Below are 26,995 nucleotides of genomic sequence, written 5' to 3'. Positions count from 1 at the left end.
ACTAGGACTTTGTTATGCTCAACGCTGCTCCTAGTCAACTCTACTAGCTGAAACTCTTCAGTACCAACACTTGTTGACTCCCTTAGAACCTCCTCAGGCCAAATGAGTGCTGTCCCAGCAGCTTACTGGTCTCCAACAGCTTGACTAAGTTCACCCTTTGTCTCTCTCCTACCATCAGCACACCTGGGACAGGTGCTGTTGTATTATCAAGGGGACAAGGGACTCTGCGAGTATGCGCAGCATGTACCCAGTTCAGGAGACCTCCGCACTTTACAGCAGTGTTAGTTATCAGGATCACCCGATAAAGTCCTTTCCTACGGGTCTCCAAGCATGATTTTGGCACATACTTCTACCCCAGGACCCAGTCACTGGGACTGAGGTTATGACACTGCTCCTTTTGAGTCGCAAGGGCAGTCTCTCCAACCTGGTGAGACACAGAATGTACCCCATCAGTCAAACCTTTATTATAGTCCAGGAACAAATAATTTGTTATGTTGACTAAAGCATTAGCTAGCTCATCACTTTGCCCATTATTACTTCATTTGTGTGACAATCCTGTTCTTCTGTCTGGTGTATTTCTCGAGCTCATCAACACAAGAGGCAATGCATCAGGTCACTTCGAAGACATTGAAGCACACATCTTCGCCAGGCTGGATTTCAATGTGCAATTTATTTGTTCGGCCAACCCAGAAGCCTTTGGATGGTAACTACAATGGAACTTCTGCTCAACCTGTAATGCTGCACTTAAAAATTTCAAGACCTCATTATTAAAATAAGTTCCTCGGTTTTCCTAGAGAGAAGTCAGGAAGTCGAACTGTGGAATTAACTCCCTTAACAATAATTTAGGTACTGTTAAGCTGTCATTCCTGCATGTTGGATAAGCTTTTACCCATTAACTACTGCAATTTGGGAAGGCAATTGTAGGGAACATAAAAGGTACCTTACACTTACTCCATTTCGTATAGGTGGTCCGGAGGAAGTCATGATCCCTCGCTGTGACCACAATTGGCCATAGTCATGCATGGCTCCAAAGTCGTACTGACTATCTGTAAATATTGGAAGTGAAGGGGCATATTTACAAGAATAGAGTTAAAATAATCACTGCTTTAGCGGCAGGAAACTGCAGCTAAAGCGGTGATAATGGGCTTGATAATAGGCTCTTGAGAATTCCATAGTATTCCAATAGAAGACCAAGTTTACACCAGAACATGGGCTTCTATTGGAATGCTCTGGAATTCTCAAGAGCCTATTAACAAGCCCATTATAGCCGCTTTAGCTACAGTTTTCTGCCGCTAAAGAAGCGATAATTTTAACCCCGTCCTTGTAAATATGCCCCTTAGTTGTTCTGAATTGCTCCAAGCTCACGTTAGCACAATCAGCTCTGCTACTTTGCTACTTGAGCTGAATATACTCCTTGTGACCATAACACGTCCAGAACGCCTGCAACAGTACAAACAGCATATGCAGCTTTCAGATTTCCATCACTGTCATGCAAGCAAGAACCATCAACAAACAATACATGATCATATTCAGCCAATGGCTCATCCATTATATCAGGTTGAGGCTTAGTACATAATTCAGTAACATCCAGGCAATCATTTTCAACATTATTCGTCACAGAGTGGATGGGTTCAATATTGTGCCTCTTTTAAGTGTAACTATCTCTGCAACCAGAAGTATCTTCATATTTAGTCAAATGGCTATTGGTGAAATACTCTGTCTGAGTAAAGGTCAACAATATTTCCACTGAATAGGGCACAAACATAGTCAGTGAATTTCCCATTACTATGCTATCTCACTTCCCAAGACTCACACATGCAGATGCAACCGCTATCAAACATCCAGGCAGTGCCACAGCCACTGCCACTGCATCAAAACTCCCAGAGAAGTATGCAATGGGTCTATGAGTGCTTCTGTGTATCTGTGTCAGTACTGAAAGAGTGCAGCCTTCTCTCTCACTACAAAATAATAGAGAGCATTTGTTGTAATCAAGCATTTCCAGAGTTGGTGCCTCACAAAGGCATTCTTGCAACTCAGTGAAGGCTGTTTTACAGCTGTCATTCCAGGGTACCTGACCAGACACGCCTTTGTGTGTCAACCTCCGGAGAGGTTTCACTGTCAATAAAAAATGTGGAATCCATTGTCAATAACAACCCACCATTCGTAGGATCATGCACATGGTTTTTTTGGTAATTGGTGGACTCATATTTAAGAATCGCTGCGATTCTCTCTTGTGACACTTTCCTTGCTCCTTTTTCAATGTGGAGTCCTAAGTACATTGCATTCAGTTTAGCAAAACTGTATCCTCGTCAGAGATACTTTATGACCATTTTCAGCCAAATGATTCAAAAGGGCAATGTTATCAGTCTTGCAAGCTTCCTATGTATTTAACACCACAAGTAGGTTGTCAATATACTGCACTAAAACTGAGTTATTTGGCATCAACAGAGACTCGAGATTTTTCTTGAGTATCTGATTAAAAATTGAGGGTCTTTCAGTATATCCCTGTGGGATTCCCCACCATGCTAAGACACAATTGCCAAAACGGAGGCAAACAGGTGTTGACTATCCTCATGCAAGGGAAAGGAAAAGGAAGCTTTTTTGAAAAACCTTTCATCTTCACATGGAATTGTAAACAGGATCACAGAAGGATTCGGTACCACAGGATAGCATGGAACAACAATGGCATTAATTTTCCACAAATCCTTCACAATGCAATATTTGCTATCTGGCTTCTGTATGCCCATAATGAGAGAGTTACATAGACTCCCCATTATCTCCTTTAGGATCCCATTCTCAATCACAGAGTCAACAACAGGAGTCGTTCCGGCAATAGTATCTTGAGTCAAGTTGTAACGTGGGATTCTTGGATATTCTGCATTGGGCTTGACTGTGATTAGGATTGGGTCAACACTTTTGATTAGTCCGATATTTTTACCTGAAAAGTTCAAGACTTTAAGCAACACAGTGTCTCTCAGCAGCAATGAGTAGATCCTTTTTGGTTAGAAGGGGATACATGCCCAATGTGAGATCGTTGTCGGAAAAGTTTGAAAACAACATCAACATTTTTAGTATGATACACAATACTATTTGGAGAGCAATTGATTGAACAATTGAACTTGCATAACAGATTTCATCCAAGCTGATTCCCTGGACTTGAATCACACACCACAAATCTCTGTCAACCTTCAAAGAACCCTATTTTACCAGATACTGGCTCTAAAATTGGGGTGGGCAACTTTTTATTTGTAACTCCTACGACTTGAAAACCTTCTACCAAGAGAGGAAGGTTAGCCGTTTCTACTGTTCTTACAGTAGAGCGGGTAACACCAGTGTCAATGAGGACTAAAACATGATTTCCGCTTACCTCACTGTCCACATATGGACCACTCTGGTCTACCTCTAAGGCTACACGAAGTATGGGTCCTCCTCCTCCCTCAGGCACCGTCAGGCTGACGGGTCCTGATCAAAATCGTCTGTCTGAATCAAATACTATTGTGACACTTTTTGTATGAATCTCTATTCATCTACTGATTCTGTGTATTGTACCTTTGTACTTGAACATTCTGTTGAGGCATTTGAGCTTGGGGTGTCTGCATTCCTTGGGATGTTTTAGACTCTCTGTCTTAGTGCCCGTTGAGTCTGGACCATGTCATTTCCCTGAAACTGTGCAATCCCTCCATTCTGCATCTGATTTCCAAAATTACTCACATTAAATTTAGACTCACGTTTCTAATGTCCACATTTTTCGTACATGTAAGGAGGATTCATTTTCTTCAAAACTGACAAATCAAATACCTGTGTTAGAATCAGTGAAACACCACAACCTCTACCCTGTGTCTGGAAATTCTGCTGCTGAAAACCATTAACACCTTGCATCACAGGAACTGTGTTAAATCCTCCCTGTGCTGAAACTGGATTGTCAAAAGGATTCTGATATTTTTGTACTACTCTCATTTGCGCTATCATTTTTTTTAACCACAGATTTTATTGAATTTTCAGCGTACCAGAGGGGCAGAGCTCGAAAAGCAAAGTACAGAGAACGTGATAAAATAATGTCTCTGGGTACCGTATGAAACCCCCAAATAGTCTGCAGAACATCAGACCAGGAAAAACATGTAACCTCCACTCCCCTAATGTGCACCGTACATACTTAGGAACCATTGCATGTATAAGCCAGGGAAATTCCCAGCCACATCTCTTTAACATCGATACATTAGATATGTAAATTATTCACCATCAATCGTTCAATAGGATCACGAGTAGCGGACTGCGACATTAGAGGCAGACCTATACCTCTGTACGTGGCCCACCGAGGCCAAATCTTCCCATGCTCCTGGCGATACCCCCTCACCTGAAACACCGCAATCTCTGCAGACATGCACCTGTCCAGTGTTTTCTTCCAGTTAGTTACGCTAGGTGGAGACGCGTCCTTCCAATGCTGCGCTATGTCGCGCTTAGCTAAGGTGAGGCCCAAAAATAAGAGGTGTCTCTTGTACCGGTTCCCCCCAATGTCTTCCGTGCTGTGTAAATGTGCCAGTCTGGGGTCCGACGGTATATCCCAAACCAGGACCTAAGCCAGACAACTCGCCGGACCAGAAAAGCTGCAGCACCCCACAGTCCCACACCATGTGGAGGAACGACCCTTCATCTGCATTGCATCTAAGACAGACCGGGGACTGGATTGCCCCCATTCCCCAAAGCCAAAGACGACTATAATATACCCTGTGGAGGTATTTAAATTGGATTAGTCTCTATCTGGTAGAGACGGCAGCATACCGTGGGCTAGCCAACACCTCAGCCCAGTCGTCATCTGTGAGGGCCGGCAGATCAGTTACCGATGCCTCCCGGGTTTTATGAATAGTGGTCTTGGAATGTGTATTGATCGTCTGGTAAATTTGGCTCTGTATCTTTTAATATAACAAAAACTATTTTTTTTTATGTCCCTTCCATTAGGATCCACTTCTTTTACAACAATATACTTGTATTCATACCTTACCCAATGCACAGCGCATAAGAGAAATTTAGGTAAGAAGTCAATGACTAGTGGATGCACCCCGGGAATTAGTACTTATGATACGCATTGCTTTGTCTATTCTTAACAGAGTGCGACAATAGTACTCGAGGAAAAGGGTCGCGATTGCAAATTAAATAACTGTTGGTGGAGAAATATTGGTAGTGAGTATTTTGAGAGGAGTTTTCATTCTCCATAAAAACATGCTCTCTAGCTTGCAATATAGATTTATTAGTATACCTTTGAGAATTAGTGGTGTTTTTATTTTGGTTTCCAATCCTATTGTCTTTTTCAAACTGCTTTCCTTGGTATATCTTTATTGGTGGTGTTATGAGAATAATTCTCCTTTTTTGATTTTATTAAAAAACTCCTCCCTTAGTAAGTAGGGGGAGGATGAGCCTATTTATTTTGATGATATGTGGAATACACTGTTCGGTGTTGTGCACTGTCTGTAAAGATGTACCATATTTGGTCATATGTCACTGCACTTGTAAATCTTGCTTTGTGCATGAAAGTTCAATCAATATAATCTAGTGTAAATCATGGGCTGTGAATTTATTGTATTTATACCCTTTCATGTATCCCTGGGTGTAGCGATATTGGTCTGATATCTGGCAGGTGGTGAGGAAGGTGGTGTTCATCCAATCTTCAAGCCACCGAAACGCGTCGACCAATGCTATTCAGATCCTGCTATATGCAGTTGCTTTAAATGGTCGTGGAGACTAAAAACAACTTTATGTCTCCCACTTTCCAAATATATGTAGCTTTGAATGTGGTATGAGTGTAGTTGAAGAAGTGTTCATGTGTGACAGCTTGTTGGAATATTTTTCTTTCTTGTCTCTTTACCCGGGGGTTTATGGTGTTGACACATGAAAATGTCATTATATTGTAAAACTGTGTGTATATGTTTATAATATTAATTTTATATGTAAAATTTGCAAACGAAGGTATAAAAATATTTTTGATAAAACAAAGAAAATGAATAAATAATGTCAAGATTTATAAATATGCTTATGTTTTTGGATTTTGTTATTGTCTAAATCTACTTTAGCCCATGTTGAAATCCTTTTAATTAGATAAAAGAAATATAGGTCATGAGGCAGCACTCTTAGATTGTAGTGTTGGTTTTCCCCTCTTCTCCCTGACCTTACAAGCTTTTCCCTACAGGGGTCCCTTTATCTTGCATAGCAAAATCTGACTACAGTCTTTGATAGGATTTAAGAGTGGTCCCCTGCATAATGTGCCCAAGCGTAGATATACCAATAAGGTCCCATCTGTGGAATCATACGAGTGCCGCTACAGGCCGTAGATGAGTACCCTTTCAGAGGGGAGTGGCACCCGTCAGCTTACCCCACCAGCCCGTGGACCAAACACCCGCCTCCATGTCTGGATGACTATCCTACAAGCCGGGGGAAGCGCATCCAGGGAAGAGTTGCTGTATAAGAAATGGAGTAAAGGAGTATTTGCCATGGCAATCTGTTCCACGGCGTAGGCTGGGTCCGTCTGGGAATTGTACCACCACTCGTTAATCACCAGGAGGTGCGAGGCATAGTAGTACGCATAAACATCTGCAGCCGCGATATCTCTGCAAGACGTGGACTGTGTACACGTTGAAAGCACTAAATGAACCATGCGCCCTTGCCAAAGGAATCTATTCAAAAGTGCATTGAGTTGGGTAAACCACGAGGCATAGTAGTATGCGTGAAAGTCTGAGGCCGCGATATCCCTGCAATACGTTGACTGTGTACATGTTGAAAGCGCCAAACGAACCATGCCCCCTTGCCAAAGGAATCAATTCAAAAGTGCATTGAGTTGGGTAAACCACGACGGGGGGCTAGGGTATGGATAATTCTGGAGCCTATAGAGTAGTTGTGGTAGGGACACCATTTTAAAAATTGTAGATCTGCCGTACAAACGATAGCGGTAGTTGGGACGAAATCGTCATTTCATCATGAACGGCTGGGAGTAGTGGAGCAATGTTGTGCATCTAGGCAACGAAGGGACACCGCGAGATATAGACCCCAGGTACTTAAATTAAAGCCTGTTTCTGCGATAATCAGCTCCGAGGCCCAGGCTTGGCTCTTCTGTTCGCCGTGGATAGAAAACAGTGTAGATTGTGATGGGTTGGCGAAGAGACCGGAGGTCTCCTCAAAGATACAGAGAATTTGGAGGACACTAGACCCATGGATCTATCATGAAGAACCGAGCGTCATCTGCGTAAAGCGCAATTCTGTTGGAATGCTCGTGTACTATAATGAGGGGGTCTTGGCGCACCCACGCAGCCAGAGGCTCTATCGCTAAGGCGAATAGGAGCGGGGATAGGAGGCACCCCTGGTGCATACCCCTACGGATGAGAAAGAGGGCAGAGTAGCATCTGGCTGCATGAACGGAGGCAGTGAGATCCGTATACAGTAGCCTCGTATACGCTATGAACCGGGGACCCAGGTTGACGGCCTCTAGGACTTTAAAAAGGTAAGTCCAGCTCAGTGAGTCAAACTCCTTGTCCATATCAACCAGTGGAACTGCCGCAGGACGACCCAGGCTGGGGGCCTCTGCAACAGAATTTTGGGCTCGCCTGGTATTGTGTCCGGTGGAGCGCTGTGGCATAAAACCTGACTGATCTGGGTGTACCAGGTCTTGAATACAGGTATAAAGGTGGTCAACCAGAACCTTCCGCAGTAGCTTTGGTTTGAAATTAAACAGTGAAATGGGACAGTATGAGCCTGGGTCTTCAGCATGACAGCCAGGTTTAAGTAAAACAACAATTTCGGCTTACTACCAGTGAAGTGGCAAAAGGCCCTGTTTCAGGGCCTTGTGCAGTGCCTCAAGTAAGTGGGAAACCAGGGTCGCCATGTGTGGGTGAAAGAAGTCACAGGGGTACCCGTTCAAACCAGGAGCCTGGGTGGACATTAGTCAATGCTGCCTGCAGTTTGTCTAACGTGATAGGGATATCCAGCAAGTCAGGCATTTCATCCAACAACATGGCGAGGGGGAATGTCACAAAGGAATTTCTCTATAAGGGGCTCAGCTATCAACTCTCGTGCCACGTACAGCGCGCCGTAGAAGGAAGCAAAGGATTGGACCATGGCCTCGGGGAGGTACACATAGTGCCTTCCGGGACCTTCAATAGGGGAACCTGTGCCGGGGTCAACCAAACCTGGCACAACCTGTGAAGCATTTGACTGCACTTGTCGCCCCATTGATAAATTCCGCGCCTCTTTGGTACTGTCCATATGTAGCTGGTGGAGCTGCTGTTGGACATGCAGGGGACTCCGGTGGGAACTTGGATTAGATCACTCGATCCGTTGGGACTGCAGTTGGACCTGACCATTTGCGCTATCATTAACTTCTGCTTCAGTTTTTTGAGCTTTGATCCCAATTCATACTTGGCATAGTGCAAAATCTCATCAATCTCATCCATTGTTTTTTTCTGCCAACACAGTTAACATTGATGAATCAGGACGCAAACCATTCACAAATTTGAAAACAAAATGTCCCATATCTTTTTCTGCCACATCTTCTGTTCCACTGTGTCGGAAAATCTGTATCAATCTCTTGTAAAAAAACATGAGCTGATGCTTTAAGTTCTTGAGTAGTTCTGTCAATCTTTTGTCAGTCAAATCTTTAGGAGAAATCTTGGTTTTCTGGAATGTAATCATTTGCTGGTTCTGCGTCAGGCCAATCTACAGACATTTTACACTTGGTTCACAAGTCTCCAGAAATCACATTGTCAAACATGGTATTCAAATCTATCCATGGGACTTTTGAGATTTTCACAAAGCTTTCCATCTGTCTGCACCATTCCACAGGATTATCTTTCAATGTCAGGAGTTAATTTCTGAATGCCAAATTAGCATCTCTATTCCACAGGCATGTACCCTCCACCAGGTACCCTCCTCATAGCAAGCATCTGTACTTCACCAATGCCCAGATGTAGGTAATCCGATTTTACCGATTCTAAAATACCGAATTTTACCGATTTGGTATTTTAGAATCGGAAAATGGTATGTAGATATAAAATCAGTAAAAAATACCGATTCGGAAAATTTCGGAATCGGACAATCGGAAATTACCGAATCGATACTTACCGAATCGGTATTTACCGATTTGGTATTCCCCATTCATTCCTATGGGCCTTTTGGCCCATAGGAATGAACAGGAAATACCGAATCGGTAAATACCGATTCGGTAAATACCGAATCGGAAAGCAAACAAAACTGAACCTGAAATAGGCAGCCAATCAGGTGCTACCAACCTCCCCCGTCCTACCAGGAAGTGGCTACACAGGCAGCTGCAACTAATTAGAAGGTACTGGCAGGCAGTCCCTCACTGTGGCAGAATCTGCCAAAAGGAAACTCTGGCTGGATATACTGGACAAAGTTAATGCTGTTGGGGTGACTACCATAGACACAGAGGACCTGAAAAAGCGCTTCTACGACCTCAGGAGCCAAACCAAAAAGAAATTGGCTGAACACCACAAGCAGGCATCAAAAACTGGCGGAGTCAAGAACCCAGCACCCCCCCTTACTGACCTGCAGGAGATGGTGGTCTCAACCATTGAACCAGACTGGGAGAAGTAGACAGCTCAGCCAGAGCAAAAAGGCAAAAAGGTAAGACAAATGCACACCATTCCTCCGCAAACCATCATCCTTACCTGTACCCTTTGTGGGCAAGTGAACCCCAGTCCAGTACCACTAGCACTATACAGGGGCAATGCATCATGGTATATGTAGTCAGGAAATGTAAGAACATGTCATACAGCCCGCCAACCACAAAGTCAGCTAAATGATTGCATAGAGAATAAAGCTAATGTGAGAAATATTTAATTGTAGTCACTGTGAGACAGTAGCGCTTAGCTAATGTACGCTCATATGCCCACAGGTGAAACGTCTCGCAGGCGTTCGCATGAGACTGAAGGAACACCACCAGAGAGGGAGGAGAGTCAGGAGCCAGGTCCAACTACCCATAACGTACCACAGGACACTGGTGCATCAAGTACCCATCCTCCTGAACAAGATTCAGAAATGGCTCCAGAGTTGCATGCGTCCCCTCGCAGATCTCAATCCCCTCTGTTGCTGTCATCCCTGAAATGCCAGCATCACAGCATGATACAACACCTGCATCACAACCAAGCAGGAGGCATGTTGTGGCCCCACTTCCAGGAATGGAGTTATCAGCAGCTGACATGGAGGGGGACAAAACACACAACTTGCCTGTAGATGTCAGCTCTGGTACAACGCACTGAAGTGCAGGGGTGGGCCATAGTGGTGCAAGACGCTGCTGAGTCCATGAAAGGCCAGCAGATGCACCTGTGGAGGGTCCAAGTGCGTTCCGTGGTCTGGAGGGGAGCATGGTGAGAATACAGAAGATGCAGGGAAGAGCCATCCAGGCATGCCAACGCCAAATGAGGTCCCTGAACAATAACATAGGAGAAATAGGGAAGGGTATCAATGAGCTTGTACAAGTGAACAAAGAGATGGCAGCAGGGATGTGCAAAATTAGCCAATCGGTGAAGCAGCTGTGCACCAAACTAGACCGTGATTTTGAGGCAAGGCTCAAGGAAAGGCCGTGTGCTAATGGCCAAAACAAAGCGATCAACCGCCTGGCCACTTCCAAATCCCTGCTATGCAGGAGAAGCAGTAACATGCAGGAGGCTATGACCCAAAACACTAATGAGGTCACTAAGGGCATAGGCAGGATGACCATGCCCAGACTGCAGAAACAGCTGCTCTGGATGTGCCTGTAAGTGAGGAGAGCACAAGCAGGAGCAGCATTGCAAGCCCCCTTGTCCCTTGTCCCAGAGACGAGGAGGAGCAGGCACCACGCTGAGGCCACAGGCCAGCAAGACAGTGAGCACGGTGAGCAACATACAAGTGGCACTGGGAAGCGTGGACGGAAATGTCTATTACAGTTCATGGTGAAGTGAACCAGGACTGACATCATTCAAGTTAAATACTTTTTGTTGCACATTTGTGCTTTTGAAACCTACGTCATTACACTATTAAACTACATTGGGTGCATACTCCACCTGTCTGTGTCTCTTTACTTACTTAAAAGAAGTTGCGTGTGACCTCTTCCCGTCTGTGTCTGCCATCAGTTGGTGTTGCAACTCCAGGTGTGTGGTTTAGGCACTGCTTCCTCGTCATCATGGTCCTCATAATCAGAGATATCCACTTCTGTGCCCTTCTTGACCGCAAGGTTGTACAGCATTGCACAGGCTGCAATCATCTTGCAGCAGGTGATTGGTGTGTACTGGCGGGCCCCTCCACTCTTATGGAGGCAGTGAAACTTGCTCTTCCACATACCAAAGGTGCGCTACACAATGTTTCGGGTTGTTTCGTGTGCCTTGTTGTATCTCCTCTGACTTGGTGTTGTAGGGTTGAGGTAGGGTGGGAGGATGAAGGACCGGAGGGCATATACACTGTCCCCTAATTGTAAGAAGAAAAAACATTACTCACATGCACACCCACACATCCACCTGCAATACGTATCAAGGGAGTTTCACACAGTGTGTTACCTAGCAAGTATCCTTCGACAAATTCCCCCGCATTCAGGTGTGCATAGATCCCACTGTTTTGGAAGATGTAGGAGTCGTGGGTACTCCCTGGGAATTTGGCTACTATGTCAGTGATCATGTACTTGGAATCACAGATCACCTTTACATTTATGGTGTGGGTGGACTTCCAGTTCCGATAAATATACTCTGTGGCAGCAGGTGGGCATATTGGTACGTGGGTACCATCAATACAGCCAATGATGTTTGGGAAATGGGCCATCTGATAAAAGTCTGTCTTTGTCCTTAGAAGTTCTGCATGCGTTGCAGGGAAACTGATGTAGTGATGCATTCTCTGCAACATGGCGTCAAGGAATTTTTTTAAAGAAACGGGACAGACAGCTCTGGGACACCCCACCTACCACAGCAACCACACTCTGGTAACTCCCAGATGCAAGCAGGTGTAGGCTGCACAGCACCTGCACATGGGATGGGATGGCGTGCGCCCTTGCGGTTAGATGGTCCAACAGTGGGTGGAGATCCCTGATTAGGTCCAGGATAGTTTGGGGGGCCTGCCTGACCTCTGTAGGATCTCAGGCTCAGTTAGCTGGAATAGAGTGATCCTCTGCCTGTACACCTGCTCCTCCCTCCTCCAGACCCTCTCTCCTTCTGCCTGGAGCCGTAGCCGCCTCGCAACGACATAGATGCCGCCATTCTGGTGAAAGTGGTGCATTTTGGGGCCTTTTTATAGCCTGCAACCAGTTACCACCTGATTTCAATCCATGGTAAATACCGACTCTTAAATACCGAATTTCATGTAAATTCGGTATTTTGAAGAGTACCTACACCGCAAAATTCATTTTTTCCATTTCTTAATTACCGATTCAGTAACTTTACCGAATCGGTACATTTACAGAATTGGTAAATTTACCGATTCGGGAAAGTTATCGATTGGGAAACTTTACCGAATCAGTAAATTTGCCGATTAGGTTGCTTTTTGGTCCCCCACATCCCAAATGCCCAATAACGATCAGTAACGGCCGAAATTAAAGAATTTCGGCCGTTACCGACCGGTATTGGGCCACCTACATCTGGCCCCTAATCCTTTGTCAATCACAACTGAAAGTTTCTGCATTCTTTCTTTATCTTCTCATCTCTCTCTCTCTCTTTCCTTCCATTTCATGATCAGTATCCTCAGTTCCTTAATCTGTAATTTCATCCTAGCTGCCTAGGAAGGTAATTAAGTAAATATTCAATATTTATAAATTATTAATTTTAATCAAAATGTGTAATTTATTATAATTATGTATTTTATGGGTATTGGATTGGACGTTATTTAAGAAATAATCAATTAGGTATTCATGTATTATTAATTATTTGATGTACTACTTAATATTTTAATTGTGTTTTACTTTTTTATTCTAATTATAACACAAATTTGGACTGCTAGGTATGTGGCAGTATAGTTTGGGATTTTAATAAAATAATCAGTGACGTGAAGTACTTTCCCTACAGCTGCACAGACTGGAGTGGGAATATTAAAATAGTAAGTTTTAGCCCACTTATTGTATTTATTTATTTATAAAGCTTTATATAGTGCAAACAAGAGCCAGAGGGATATCAGAGCGCTTTACAATCTGATGGGAGTAAGGACAAAAATGCAATATCCATATCAAGTAGGAGAGAGAAAAACAGGAATGGTCGCAGATTACAGGAAAGTTGCACCCAGGAGGGTAATGCATTAAACAGGTGTAGGTGGGCAACGCGGGGGGGTTCACAGTATGCAGTAAGGAAGAGCTGCAGAAGAAGGAAGCACGATGGTAGTAGGAACAATGTCTGCAAGTACGATGGGCCCAGTTTTGGATCCACAAAAGTTGCACAGCCAATATCTGGATTAAATCTAATGAATCACGTTTGTTTTCAATCATCTTGTCTTATTAAATTCATATCATTTCATTTTAACCATTCTTTTTCTAATTCAATTCATTTTATTCAATCTGTTGTTTTCACATATTAAACAGCACTCAGAAGCGTGGGGTTCATTCCATGTCACGATTTATTACTTGCGGTCCAATGCATTTCGGGAGGAAACCTCCCTTCGTCAGGGACATCTACAATTGTAAACAAATGCATCGTTTTAAATACTCTATACCAAGAAAACAGAGTCATCATGTTACAATTTAAAAGTTATTGAAAACATGTCCATTTAAATATCTAATCCACTGTCATTTATTATACTCCAACGTGGAGCATGTTCAAACAACGTGCTAGGTTCACCATTCTTACACTCGGTATTCTGTTTGATCTCCCAAGATTAAACTCGGTTATTTAAAAGAAATCCCACTATTGGCTCTAATCTAATTTATCACTATATACAAGCTCATGTGTGAAGTATATGCTTACCGTGACTTATAGATAAATCAAATTGTTAAAAGGACATCCCCGTTCATCCATCTCTACGTAAAAAACGTCTCCATTACTTTTCATTTTCTTAGCGAGCCATCGCAACCAACTTCTTCGTTCTAGCGAACTAATTCTAAGAACTCTCTCACTCTGCATTTCAATATGTTCCCGCCCTCCTTGATGATCAACAGGTGATGTGCTGCACATAAGTTAACCTCCTCAGCCCTCACAATTAAGAATTCCTTACTCTACCAGAATGCATCATTCCTATATGCTTTAATCCCCGTTCAACCTTAACCTAAACATGCGGTGACTACTAATTCACTCGTAAAACATTTCCTCCTAGTATTTGGAATAGCTACTTGTAAACTAACAACTTCAAACACAACTGCAATGCCTGCAATATCGAAATAAATACATTTCTTTTAACGTGGCACGTAATTCTTCCCATGCGGTCAATAGACCTTCTGTATGCTTAGAGTCTTTTAACATTACTGCTATTTTCAACGTCATTTCATTAATATTTTACTCGGTGGGTGATATCTCATTGTTCGAGACGAAAAGTTCATGTTTATGAATTCACAATAGGTATGAGATGCACACCAATCTGTTGGGATTTTTCATTTTTAAGTTTGTCCCATTTATATCGAAACTCTCTCAAGGTTTTGGCGTGCATGACTTTCTTCGCGCTCGTCTCATTGCGCTGTGACAATATCTGCAAGTACGATGGGCCCAGTTTCGGATCAACAAAACTTGCACAGCCAATATCTGGATTAAATCCAATGAATCAAGTTTGTTTTCAATCATCTTGTATTATTAAATTCATATCATTTCATTTTAACCATGCTTTTTCAATGTCAACAGGCATGTGAGCCTATCCCTGTTAGTGTAAGAATTTGTTCATTAAGAATCTTTTGGCTTTCAATTTGAATGCCGTCTATGAAGAGATTCCGCGTACTTCCGGTGGAAGAGAGTTCCATATCTTTGGGTCAGCGCCGGAGTAGACTCAGTGACAACTTCTCTTTTTGTTAAGGATGAGTGGTTTCAAGAGGAAGGTAGAGGCGCTTCTTGAGGCTCTAGTTTAAAAAAAGATTGGCACTGGGCAGAAGTGCTACTAATACATCTGTGCTAACAACTATATCATAGATATACAAACAAATAAATAATTAATCTGAACCCACATGATATACAAAAATATATTCTGTTTATTATTCTTATAAAGAAATTATTTTTGTTTCTTTGGTTTGTAATTTTTATCAAAATATCTTAAATGACATTAAATGCAATCAAGCGGCAATAACATTTGTCAAAGACAAAAAGTTGTTTCCACATTTGATATGACAGCTATTATGATGAGGTATGACCACACAAAAAAAAAAAACAATCAAAAGATGAGAAAAAAGAGAAGACTATTTGTTGACAATGACAATAATGTATCAGTAGATCCTGGGCTGTAAAGTTGGAATTAGATGTTAATATCCAAAATTAATCTGGAAACACTGGTTGAAAAACATACCCGTGGTATACTAAAATAAAGAAAAATTAACATAAGGTAAGTAGGAGTGTTGAAGTGAAGGGATTTGTGCATAAGAACAAGCAAACAAAAACAATGGTTCTGTCGGGTTTACCAACTATTTCTTATAAGTATGTTTAGTTTAGTGTCGATATACTATTCTGAAGTCTTCAAACATTCGTATCTCAGCTATCTAGACATATGGAACACATAGCAAATAGTAACACACATGACACAAATTTCTGTCTACTCTCTTGTTTTACATTAATTGAATCATTCATATATAGTTACACATTTGTAAACAAAGCTGTCAATATGAGGTGCGGTTCTAAGTGATGTGTGATCAAGAGGCATTTGTGCTCAGTGCTGGTGTTTAGTGTGCAATATGTACAGCGTGGTTAAAATATGTACATGGGAAGGAACGGGCCAGAATATTAGGGAAAAACACAATGATCCTGCTGTATATGAATTAATCTTTTGCACGCAGAGCCTTGGTCAATCTGGACCATGCGAGGTTGCCGACATTTCATCCCAAACTATGCTCCATTAAGTAGTCAAGGAGGGTCTACATCAGGACAAAAATGGGGGTAGGAGGTGACAGCCTATAAATGAAGTAAGCACAGATTTGGTGTGTTCCATAGCTGGGTCGAAGGGAATAAGAATGCGAAGACAGGATGACAGTACTCACCTACAAAGAACCAGAGTGATTCTTGGTTATTCATTCATCTTGTGGTGCCTGGTGGTTAGATCATAAATAATCCTGGCCCAGGCGATGTGGATCTAAAAGATAAATGGGGTGCACAATTCCAAATAAACCTACTTGCGTGCGCACAGACCCTGCTTGTCAATGTCAGGCTTGCTTGGAGTGAGGCTAAAGACTAATAATGCAGGATGAGCAATTTATAATATCCACATGGCAGGATACATGATATACTGGGCAAAAAAGGGGTGCACAGTTCAAATTATACCCGCTTTGAAGTGCCCACAGCGTGCTCGTGAATGTGGGGCTGGGTGTTAATGAAGAACACAAGTTAAAACAACCTGAGCTAAAGTTATCAGCCTGATGAATCTATCAAAGCCCAATGACCAGTTTATAATACCTGCATGGTAGGAATCTAGATATAATAGGAGAAAAACGGGTCGCACAGTTCAAATTGTACCCGCTTTATGGTGCCTAGAGCCCGCTAGTGAATGTAGAGCTATGTGATAATGAAGACCACAAGTTAAAAACACCAGAGCTGAAATTGCTGGCGTGATGAAAACATCAAGGTGGGGTGAATACTTTAAAATACTCTTGTGGTGAATAGTTTAAAATACCGCGTGGTAGGGCATTTGATATACTAAATACTGTTGGTCCTCACATTATTCAGGAAACACTCACCGAGTCAAAAGATCATCAGAGTGGTGAGTCTGGAAATTAAGAGAAAATCGGAGGTCGATTTAGATCAGGCGGTTCAGTGACAAGCAAACAAGTTTAGGCTCATCTCTATGTTGACCCACTCATGCACTTACCTAAACGTCTTGGATGAGGCAACAATGGAGGATTCAGAGCTGCCATGTGGAAACAGGCATGTGTCCTGTGCGATTGCAGACGTCTGTCAGCTAGCCTCCTCGGTAGTGTGAGACCCTGATTTAAGGCTGGAGCACACACGTATTGACAGCGTGCACGTCGCGCTCGGAAAGGCAGCAGCTAGATGCTGACTGATCTGGTTGCTACGCAACAGACTGGGTATGCCTAATAGATTGAGGAGAGGAGCACAAGGACTTTCTCAGTGTAGCGCACCACGTCATAAACAGTTAGCGGGGCAAGGCTAATGGTCAAACATTCAGTTACATGCACAATAACATGGGCATTTCATGCACATTAGCACTTGCTCAGGAGCGGCTAATAATAAAACATGTGCCACCCTGATGTGAAGAGGAAAGGCATTTTAACCATGCTAGGGATCATAGTCAAAGGACCATTACAAACATGAGTAACGCACTTGTAATCTAATAGACATGACTGAGGAAATGGTGCGCTGCAGAATGCATTCAGTTTACAAAAACTGGCTCATTTGTTTTGAGATCTCCTCGAGTTCATTGAGTTCCTCTGTCACTGAGTTTAAGGAATGGATCCATCTACATTCCTTAAAGTTTAGGGTCACAGCCAAGGACCCACCTCTTGGATGGGAGCAGATTTTCTGAATTACCCACCATCGAATGCTCTCTGTGGGGTGATTGTGGTTGTAAAGTGCTCAACTAGAGGGGCTCCCTGTACTTTACACCTGACTTTGCTCATGTGTTGCAGTATTCTTGCCTTTACCTTCTGTGTGGTCTGCCCTACATAGAGTAAATGACATGATCAGCGAACATTAGTACACCAGATTAGTACTATTGCAGTTGGTGAATAGTGGTAACTTGTGTGTTCGATTATTGTGTGTAAAGGTTGCTCCTTCAATGGTCAGAGGGCACGCTTTGCATTGTCCACATTTATAATGTCCAGTTTATGGTGGTAGGCCCAGTTGGCTCCTCAGGTCAGGTGGCTTGGTCGGCTCGAGGTGGACTTTGACTACATTGTGCTTGATGTTCCTGCCTCTCTTGAAAGCAAAATCTGGGTTTTCTGTTGTGTTAAGTCTGTTTGTGACGAGATTCCAATACTTTTTAACAATCTTTTTAATGTCATTGCTTTTGGAATTGAATGTGGTCACACAAACAATGTTTTCCGTCTTCGTCTGTTTTAGTTTTATTTGGAGTAACTGGTCCTATGGGCAGTACCAAGCTCGTTTTCAGCCTGTTTGAGTAATCCTGTTGAGTAGCCTCTTTCTTTCAAACAAATTTTGAGGATTTATGTTTCTTTAAAGAAGTCCACCCTGCGTGTGTAATTCCACCTGAGCCTGAGGTATTGACCATACGTTGAGTTGTCACTCAAGCTCCGTGGATGATGTGATTCATACTTGAGGAGTGTATTTCTTTCTGAAGGTTTTCGGTATAGGTCACAGTATAGGAGACCCTCATCCACTCTCAACGTAAGGCCCAAGAAGTCAATGGCTTCATTGTTGTAGGACATGATAAACTGGATGTCCCTTGTTATGTTGGTCAGCCAGTCCCTAAACTTCTTGAGGTCATCTTCAGTACCAACCAAATCATTATAACGTTGTCTATGTAGCGTTCCTATACTGCAATAGACCCAATATAGGGATTGTCATAGCTGTACAAATATTCTTCTTCATAGTCATCCATGAAGATGTTGGCCAGGCTCGGTGCATATGTAGCCCCCATCGCAACACCTTTGCATTGGAAATAAAATTGATTCCTGAAGATGAAGTACTTCTTCTTGATGGCAATTTCCAACATGACAATCAGGAAATCCATCGGTATCCAGTGTGGTCTCGGGCGTTTGTCCAGAGTGAGTCTCACTACGTCTACAGCCTTGGCCTGTGGGATGGACGTATAAAGAGAGTAAACGTCAAGAGTCACAAGTAGTTGTGTTTGGATGTCGAACGGTTGATCTTCCAGCAATCGGACGATGTGGATCATATTTCTTACATATGATTTAGTCTCTGGGATTCAAGGTTGTAAGAATTTATCGATGAATTGGTTTAGCGGTTCAAAGATCAACCCACAACCAGAGACGATCGGTCTCCCTGGTGGCTTTTCAAAGCGTTTGTGCATAAGAACAGCAATCTTTAGGTAAATTTGTACTTCGTTAGGGTAGCCATTTAAGGGATTTTAGGACTGGGGATATCTGTTTGTTTTGTTTGGTGTCTGTAACCAGTCTAGCCGGAGAGTTCAGTGGTGCCCTTAGTGGAGCCAGGGCGTATTTGGGAAGGACACAGGAGGTAGCACTGTCATAGTCTGGCCTTGGCAAGACAAGTGCTTGTACCACCTGCTTCAAATCATTTAGAGGAAGGAAAGGTTTGATATTTCTGAGTGAACTCATCAGGTGGTTTGCTCCTTTACATACATTGCTGATATGAATTTTCATGTTCAGGTGCTTGTCCATGGTGTTTCTGAGAGACTTGGCAGAGTCTATGATGAGAGGTGTGTAGTTGAAAGCAGGGAGGGGACTCAACCAGAGGTCTAGCTTGGGTATGTGGTTCGGAGGTGAAATGAGCAGGAATTCCGTTTTAGAATGGTTGAGCAGGAGATGGTTCTCTGTTAACTAATTTTGAGTAAACATTAGAGAAGTATTGAGTGAGATGATATTTTCCGGGGGTGATATTTTCAGATATAGTTGCGTGTCATCGGCATAGATGTGGAAGAGAATGTCCATGGAGTTTAGTGAGTTTGCAAGAGGTTCCAAGAAAATATTGAAGAGCATAGGAGATAGAGCAGACCCCTGTGAGAGAGTGTTTAGCCTAGACACTTTGTGATCTTTGATGTAAGAAGGATGGAAATCATTGTAACACCTGATCAGAAAAACCCATTCTGTTTTGCAGGATGGATAAGAGGTTGTCATGATTAACCGTGTCGAATGCGGGGGAAAGGTCAAGGAAGATCAGGCGGCAGGATTTATTTTGGTCAATCATTTTTAAAATGTCATCCATAACATGAGTGAGGGCCGATTTGGTGCTGTGCCCCTTCCCAAAGCCAGATTGATGCTGGACTAGGAGTTGGTAATACTCTATGTGGGCACAAAGTTGGGATTGCACACATTTTTCTATGAGTTTCGCTAAGGTGAGGATGTTGGAAATGGGGCGGAAGTTATTGATATCAGATTAGTCAGCGTTAATTTATTTTAGTATAGGTGTTACGTGAGCTGATTTTAGGCGGTCGGGATCATGCCTTGTGATAGAGAAGCGTTTACAATCCTTGTCCAGGTGGGGATGAGTACATTCTTGATTTCTTTGAAGATGGATGGGGCAACGGGTCACTGAAGTGGTTGGAAAGGTTGATTTTCTGAAGAATCTTGTTGATGTCATTTTCACTAAATGGGGTAAAGGTGCCCCATAACGCATTGTCCTTGGAGTTCGTGGAGGTCGATTTATGCTTTTCAGAGGAGTCAATGGGTGAGGCAGCACTGTAAGAAGGTAATAGAGCCTTCTAAGAGATCGGGTCAATGGAGATGAGTCTTGATTTCTCATTGAAGAAAGTGGCAAGATCATCACATGAGGGTGGGTTGCCACCAGGATCAGAGAGGTTAGGACCAACGACTGACTGTTGTTTGACCAATTCGAAAAGTTTCTTGGGGCCGTTTGCTGCTTGATCCAGTTGGTGTCTGAATTAGGCACTCTTGATTTGTTTGTTGTAGATGTTCCTGGCATCTCTAAGGAGTTTTAGTTGGGCCAAGGAGGGATTGGCTCGCCAGGCACGTTCAAATGCCCTAAGGTTGTGGCGTTCCATGTTTAAGTCTTCGTTATACCACGGTTTGATATTTTTGTTAAAGCATTTTTTTGTTGAAGTGGATCAATATTATCCATGATGTTCGAGATGGTCAAATTGTAGGTGTAGGTGAGTGATTGCACCTCAACCAGGTCAACTTGGGAGGAGAGGGCAGATTTACAATGTGCAGCTAGTTCATCAGAGTTTATTGATCTGAGATCTCTTTTCCATATCTTTGATTTCAGTAATTGAGCCTTCCTCATCAACACTTCCCTGTTAATATAAAAGAGGATGCTGTGGTGGTCGGTCCAGTCACACGGGGTATTGAAATCTAGGGTGACAGTCAGCCCTTTAGAGATGATAAGGTCTAAAGTCTAAGGTCTAAGGTCTTTAATATGAGTTGGTTGGTCACAATACTGAGTCAGTTCTTAATCAATTAAGAAAGAGTTAAGGCAAGATACAGCGGGGTCGTTGGGTTAGACCAATGAAGGTTGAAATCACCAAGGAATATTTGGGACACCGCTGAGTCGACATTGCTAGAGATGATTTCCATTAGTTGCTCAATGAAAGGGAGATTGTCTCCCGGGGGGTGGTAAAAGGTGTGAAGTTTGCCCACCGGTAGGTTCATACTTGATATGCTGAGACAGAGGTATTCACATGAGGAGGACTTTGAGGACTCTAAATGAGAAATCAAGTGTGTGTTCCTGTGGATACAGGCTAGGCCACCACCCAACTTCAGAACTCTGTCTCGCCAAATTAAGTCATGAGTGGGAGGTACGAGGAGGTCTAAGATAGGAAGTGGGATTTAGCCAAGCTTCAGTGAGGATGATAATGTCTAAATCATTGTGTTGGATGAGGTCGAAGATATCGGAGGCGTGGTAACTGGCTGATCTGCAATTAAGTAGTACACATTTAAGTCAAAGTGGATTAGAGGGGAAGGAGTCTGGGTGACGTTCACACAGGTGTGGCTGTCAGTATTGCGCATCTAAGATTGCAGGGAGGTTCTCTGATTGGGTTAGAAAGGATGGAAAGTATTTGTCATAGCGGGAAGATGTTAGATTTGGACAGAGTAGAGCTAGATTTAAGAGAGTCAAGGAGATCAATGGACACAGGGTTGGACTCAAATGCTCTGTGGCTGGAGGGGGCGTTGGGTAGGGGAATGGATTTTGGGGTGGAGGGGGCTAAAGGCTGATCCATGTGGTCACTGTCCCTAGTGGACCCTCTAGGCCAATTTGCAGAGGTGAGGAGAGAGCTGTTCATGGGGAAGAGATAATTTGAGAGGGTTTTCAGGTCATGTAGCTCAGAGGTGAGAAGGTGTAACTGTAGAGATCTATCATCAAGGCGGGCAGCTAAATCTGAGTGTTGAGGGAGGGGAGGAAGGAGTGGGGTAAAAGCGAGTGGTGACGGGGGCTCGGTGTAAGCCTGTTGAGGCCTGTGGGGAGGATCTTTGCCCAGACTCTAGTCTAGCATGTGGCAAAGTTATAGGGAAGGGCACATCATCTGTTAAAGGAGAAGACTGTAGGACTTTAGGACTCTTGAGTCCAATACCTTCCCTACTGATGGAATAGTAAAATCTACCTTTGTGTAGTACACCGCTTAACCTAATATTGCACCGACTGGAGTGGGATTAGTAATTTTACCCCTCCTGTGTGCAATGATTTCCATACTGTTCCACGGACTGGTGTGGGAATAGTCAAATCTACCTTTATGCAGTCCAACGCTTTCCCTACTGCTGCACTGACTAGAGTGGAATAGTAAATTTTACCCCTCGTAAGTCCAATGCTTTCCATACTGTTGCACGGACTGGAGTGGGAATAGTAAATTTCACCTCCTGAGTCTAAAGCTTTCTCTACTGAGTAAATATTACCCCCTCTGAGTCCAACATTTTCCCTGCTGTTGCACCAACTGAAGTGGGAATAGTATAGTTATTATTTCTAAAATGTAATAGTTAATATTGTTAAATATATTTTTACTATGTGTCTGTGTAGTTCATTTTATATTTTGTCAATTAGTAAATTTATTTTATAGATATTTTTATTGTTTACTTTTTACGCCTTATTACGGATTCTGGTCCTACCGACTACCTGTCCGTATCACAGGCTCCAATGGGGTAAAGTGGTGTGTGTGTAACATGCTGCACCCTGTCGTAGGCACCCCAGGGTGCCTGCCACACAGTTCAGGGTGGTTTTACAGTGGGGTACCTCAGGTAACCCCTCAGCCAACAACCATAGGTCGCAGGGGCCCCAAAAGTCACTTTCCGACAGCCTTTCCATGTCGGAAAGGCCGGCACGGAAAGGATGTTGGAAACCGGCATCGTAATCCCGATGGTGGAAACACCGTCCATAGGGGGTTACGTTGTGGTTCCGACCAACAGGAATACTCTGCAAGTCTGTCGGAACTGAACATCATAATCGGGCGGTCAGAATGTACACCAACCAAGTTGGTCAGAAGGGTTCCAAAGCAGTAGGGAAGATTCAGACTGTCGAATGGAGGCTTTCCGCCCAACATCTTAATGAGCCCCTCTATGTATAATAAAATTTGCCAATATTTTTTACATTTTTTTCAGTTTATTTGTTATAGTTTTTATTTTTATATGTATATATATATATATATATATATATATATATATATATATATATATATATATATATATATATATATATATATATATATATATATATATATATATATATATATATCTCGCAGGCAAAACTCCAACCACTTCCACCACAGCCTCGGCGGCGAAGAAGGAGAAGCGAACCACTTCTTTGTCAGGCAAGATGTTACCTGTTACATTAGTAAAGACAAAAAAATGAAAATAATACTATAAATTAAAATGAATAGTCATAATTTTTGTTTTAGATTTTATATCTGTACATAACTATACACATACATATATGTGTTTGTGTTTAAATAAGTATGTATTTATATACATCTTTCAATACTATTTAAACATATTTAAACATTATATTAATGTTACAAGTTAAAATATATATTATTTACTAAATGAAACTATATATATATATATATATATATTTTTTTTTTCCCAATGTTACTCGCTCCAACCACCAACTCCAGCAGGGTTAGTAAAGAAAGCAAGGCAGACCCAACTTGGTGCAGTTTCGGTTTATTTTCTATTTAACACCACCAGTCCTCACGACGCGTTTCGGCAGATCCCTGCCTTGATCACATGACAACACGTTAGTGAAGCACCATTCCTTTTAAAGTGCAAGTGCCCAATATTCAACATAGAAGAGTTATTCACACATTTTAGGAGTCTGTTTTTTCTTATCTACCAGCTCCTTTCATTTCAAAATTATTTCCATGTTTTGTTTTTGAAAAATATACGTAAAATACATTGTGCAATCTAAATGAAACATTACTGAAAATGCATAATGGGGGAATTGTTAATAATTGTGTAAAACAATAAATACATTTCATAGCTTAAAAATAGACTGATATTTCAAAAACAGTTAGAAAAAATACATGTAAAATACATTTTTCTATTTTTGCAATGCTTTGTTTAAATACACAAAATCGAAATTCAACTTTTGAGTGCGTAGATATTTGATATATATGTATACGCCACTATCCCCCTATTTTCCATTCTCATTTATAGATTGCAACTGTTGTATAATGATCACATTTACATGTGTTTAATTCTCTTCTAAGCCTTGTTACGGTGTGCTTCTCCCCTGGAACAACCCATGAATCACCCTCTTGGTGTATTTGAACTTAAAGTGCTTACAAGTGCTAAAATAATAAAATAATAAAGTGCAAGTGTGGCTAGGTCCCATTTCACTTTCGCCATTGTGCAGTTTCATATTTTTCCTTTATTTTATGAATTTGGGTATCTGTCGGCAGTTTTCACACCATTAGGAACACAGGGCAAATGGACAAGGTTTTCACTTAATTTAAGTTCTAAAACATGATTCCCACAATTAGTTAAAAAACATTTGTTAAAAAATGCTTAAAAAACTAATTTCATGTCTGAACAGTAAAAAATCGGGTCCATTTAAAATTGTAAAACTTTATATCCGATCATATAAATAGGACAAAATTCAACAATTAATATTCTTAACCTGTTAAAATTATATTAAACAATTTCATAGATTTTCATAATTTGCAGATATGCCTTATATAACAAGTTTTGTATGTTTCACGTTCATTTATTCTTATATACGGACAGTATATATATTTATATATATATATGTATGTATATAGATATATTAAAGAACAATATTTTTGTATATGTTTTGTGTCGATATTAGTGTTCAATAAACTTTAAAACATATTTTTGTAGTTACCTTTGTATGTATAGAAAACAATATATTTTTTCGTCAATATTTTTCACACAATATTTTGGTAGCACGGTATTTATGGTTTTGATAATATGTTGGTGAACCGAAGTAAAATAGCAATGCCAAGTTATCATCAAAGTGTAGAATATAGGTACTCAGTTACTTAAACGTCTTAAATTCTCTAGTTTATTAATCCTACTGTTTCACCCTAGTTAAGAACACTTTTATGGTGCTGGCTCATCAACTTTTACTCTCTGCCATTTTTCTAGACGAGTGCAAAGTGCACATTTGTTCTCATAGTCATAATTCAGTGAGTAGGTTGTGTGAAGGCAACTTCAGCTTTTATGCGTCTTCAGGTGATAATAATATGCTAATTAGTGCTTTTGAATCTAAACAATGCATCTCCCTTCTTCTAACATAATGTTTGCACATACAGCCTGTGGTGCAGGTGTGGCAAATTCATGTTCCTCCCTGTTAAACTTGTATGATTAATGTCGAACTCAAAAAAGATACACGTCAAACGTGTGCATCAAGCGTTTCTGGATGGTTAAGAAAGAGCTGGCACACATTCTGTCAATTTGTAATGTATAACCTTTCTGACGTGTTTGCCTCTTTCTCAAATTCAGAATGAAATCTAATTTCTCTTACCTCTATTTTGATATCGTTTTCTTTAGACTGACAGAAAAGAAATGAAGAAAAACTATTGGAGCTCTGCAAAGTGTCAGGTTGGTATGTCTAAATTCTAGGTTCTTTGTGTCTGATGGCTTTCTGGCACTACATTCTTATTTCATTCTGTGGCAGCATACAGGCACACATGCGCAGAAGGGCGTTGTGCTTACATTTTTGCAAGAAAACCCACTGTATGCAGCACATGCACTAACTCAGTATCTCCATGACCTAGTACAGTGGCTCTTATCCAGTGATCCAAGGATCCCTGTGTGCCCGCCAAGCCTACTGAGTGGGTCTATGACTGCTTAGAAAATTAAATAATGTTAACTGACTAATAACATTTATATAAATAAAAAAACAAAATGTACAATTGAAAAAGTTTAAACTTTCTGTAAATGTGATTTTTTTTTAAATTGCAGGCTAAAAATTGACTTAGTATCTTCTGATTTGTGGGAATAGTGCAAGTACATTAAACATGGTATAGTATAGATTAGGGGTGAGCGGGAAATCCGTTACGCCCGCGGATTTTGCGGATTGTTGGGAAATCCGCAATCCGTGAATTTTGCGGATTGCCCGCAAAATCCGCAAAAAAAAATCCGCAGACGTAACGGGTTCAAAAGTTGAACCCCCACTCATGTAACTATTTTACAATGGCGCCAGCAAGCTGCCAGTGCCGTTGTAAAATAGTTACAAAGTTAGCTGGCACAGGAACCACTAGATAAAACGAAGCAGGTGCTGCTTTATTTTATCTGAGTGCTTCCTGTGCAAGCTAACTTTGTAACTATTTTACACCGGCGCTGGCAGCTTGCTGGCGCCATTGTAAAATAGTTGCATGAGTAGGCTGGGCACGGTCTGCTTTCTTCCCAAATCTACTGTGGAAAATCAGCTGATGGACCACTCAAGGGACCCCTGCGCCCTTCGGGGCGATTGCATAGTAACACACACATGGTCGCTCGAACTAGTTGATGCTCAAATTCAGTGACTCATTCATTAGCCCAAAAACAATCGTGAGTGTCGTCGAGGCTGGACAGGTGTGCCTTCTTCCCAAATCTACCGTGGAAAATCAGCTGTGATGCTGGATAGACTTTGCATCCTTGACTTTCACGAGCGCAATACCCGTGCTGTTCCTGTGACCAGGAGCTTCTTTCTCTTCATCTGCTGAACTGATCTTTCTCTGACCTTTTACACACAAGAGGCACATACCCTACTGGGCACATTGTGTTCGCACGGGTTTCTGCAAGTTCGCAAGCGTTTTGTACAATTTCGCAATTTGCGAAATTGTACAAAACCCTCGCGAA

At 41.9% G+C, this 26,995-nt stretch overlaps 1 protein-coding gene across 1 annotated transcript in view; it reads left to right on the top strand.

The window, feature by feature from the left end:
- CNGB3 (cyclic nucleotide gated channel subunit beta 3) overlaps positions 1-26,995 on the top strand; it is a 673,231-nt gene that overhangs the window by 264,287 nt on the left and 381,949 nt on the right. Inside the window, exon 5 of the mRNA XM_086918038.1 lies at positions 25,703-25,753. Coding sequence (XP_086774164.1) covers positions 25,703-25,753 — 51 coding nt within the window. The remainder of the gene's footprint in view (positions 1-25,702; positions 25,754-26,995) is intronic.

The sequence above is a fragment of the Lissotriton vulgaris genome, chromosome 4_1, assembly GCF_964263255.1.
Source record: "Lissotriton vulgaris chromosome 4_1, aLisVul1.2, whole genome shotgun sequence".
NCBI classification, from domain to species: Eukaryota; Metazoa; Chordata; class Amphibia; order Caudata; family Salamandridae; genus Lissotriton; species Lissotriton vulgaris.
This window is presented reverse-complemented; position numbering and strand designations above follow the sequence as displayed.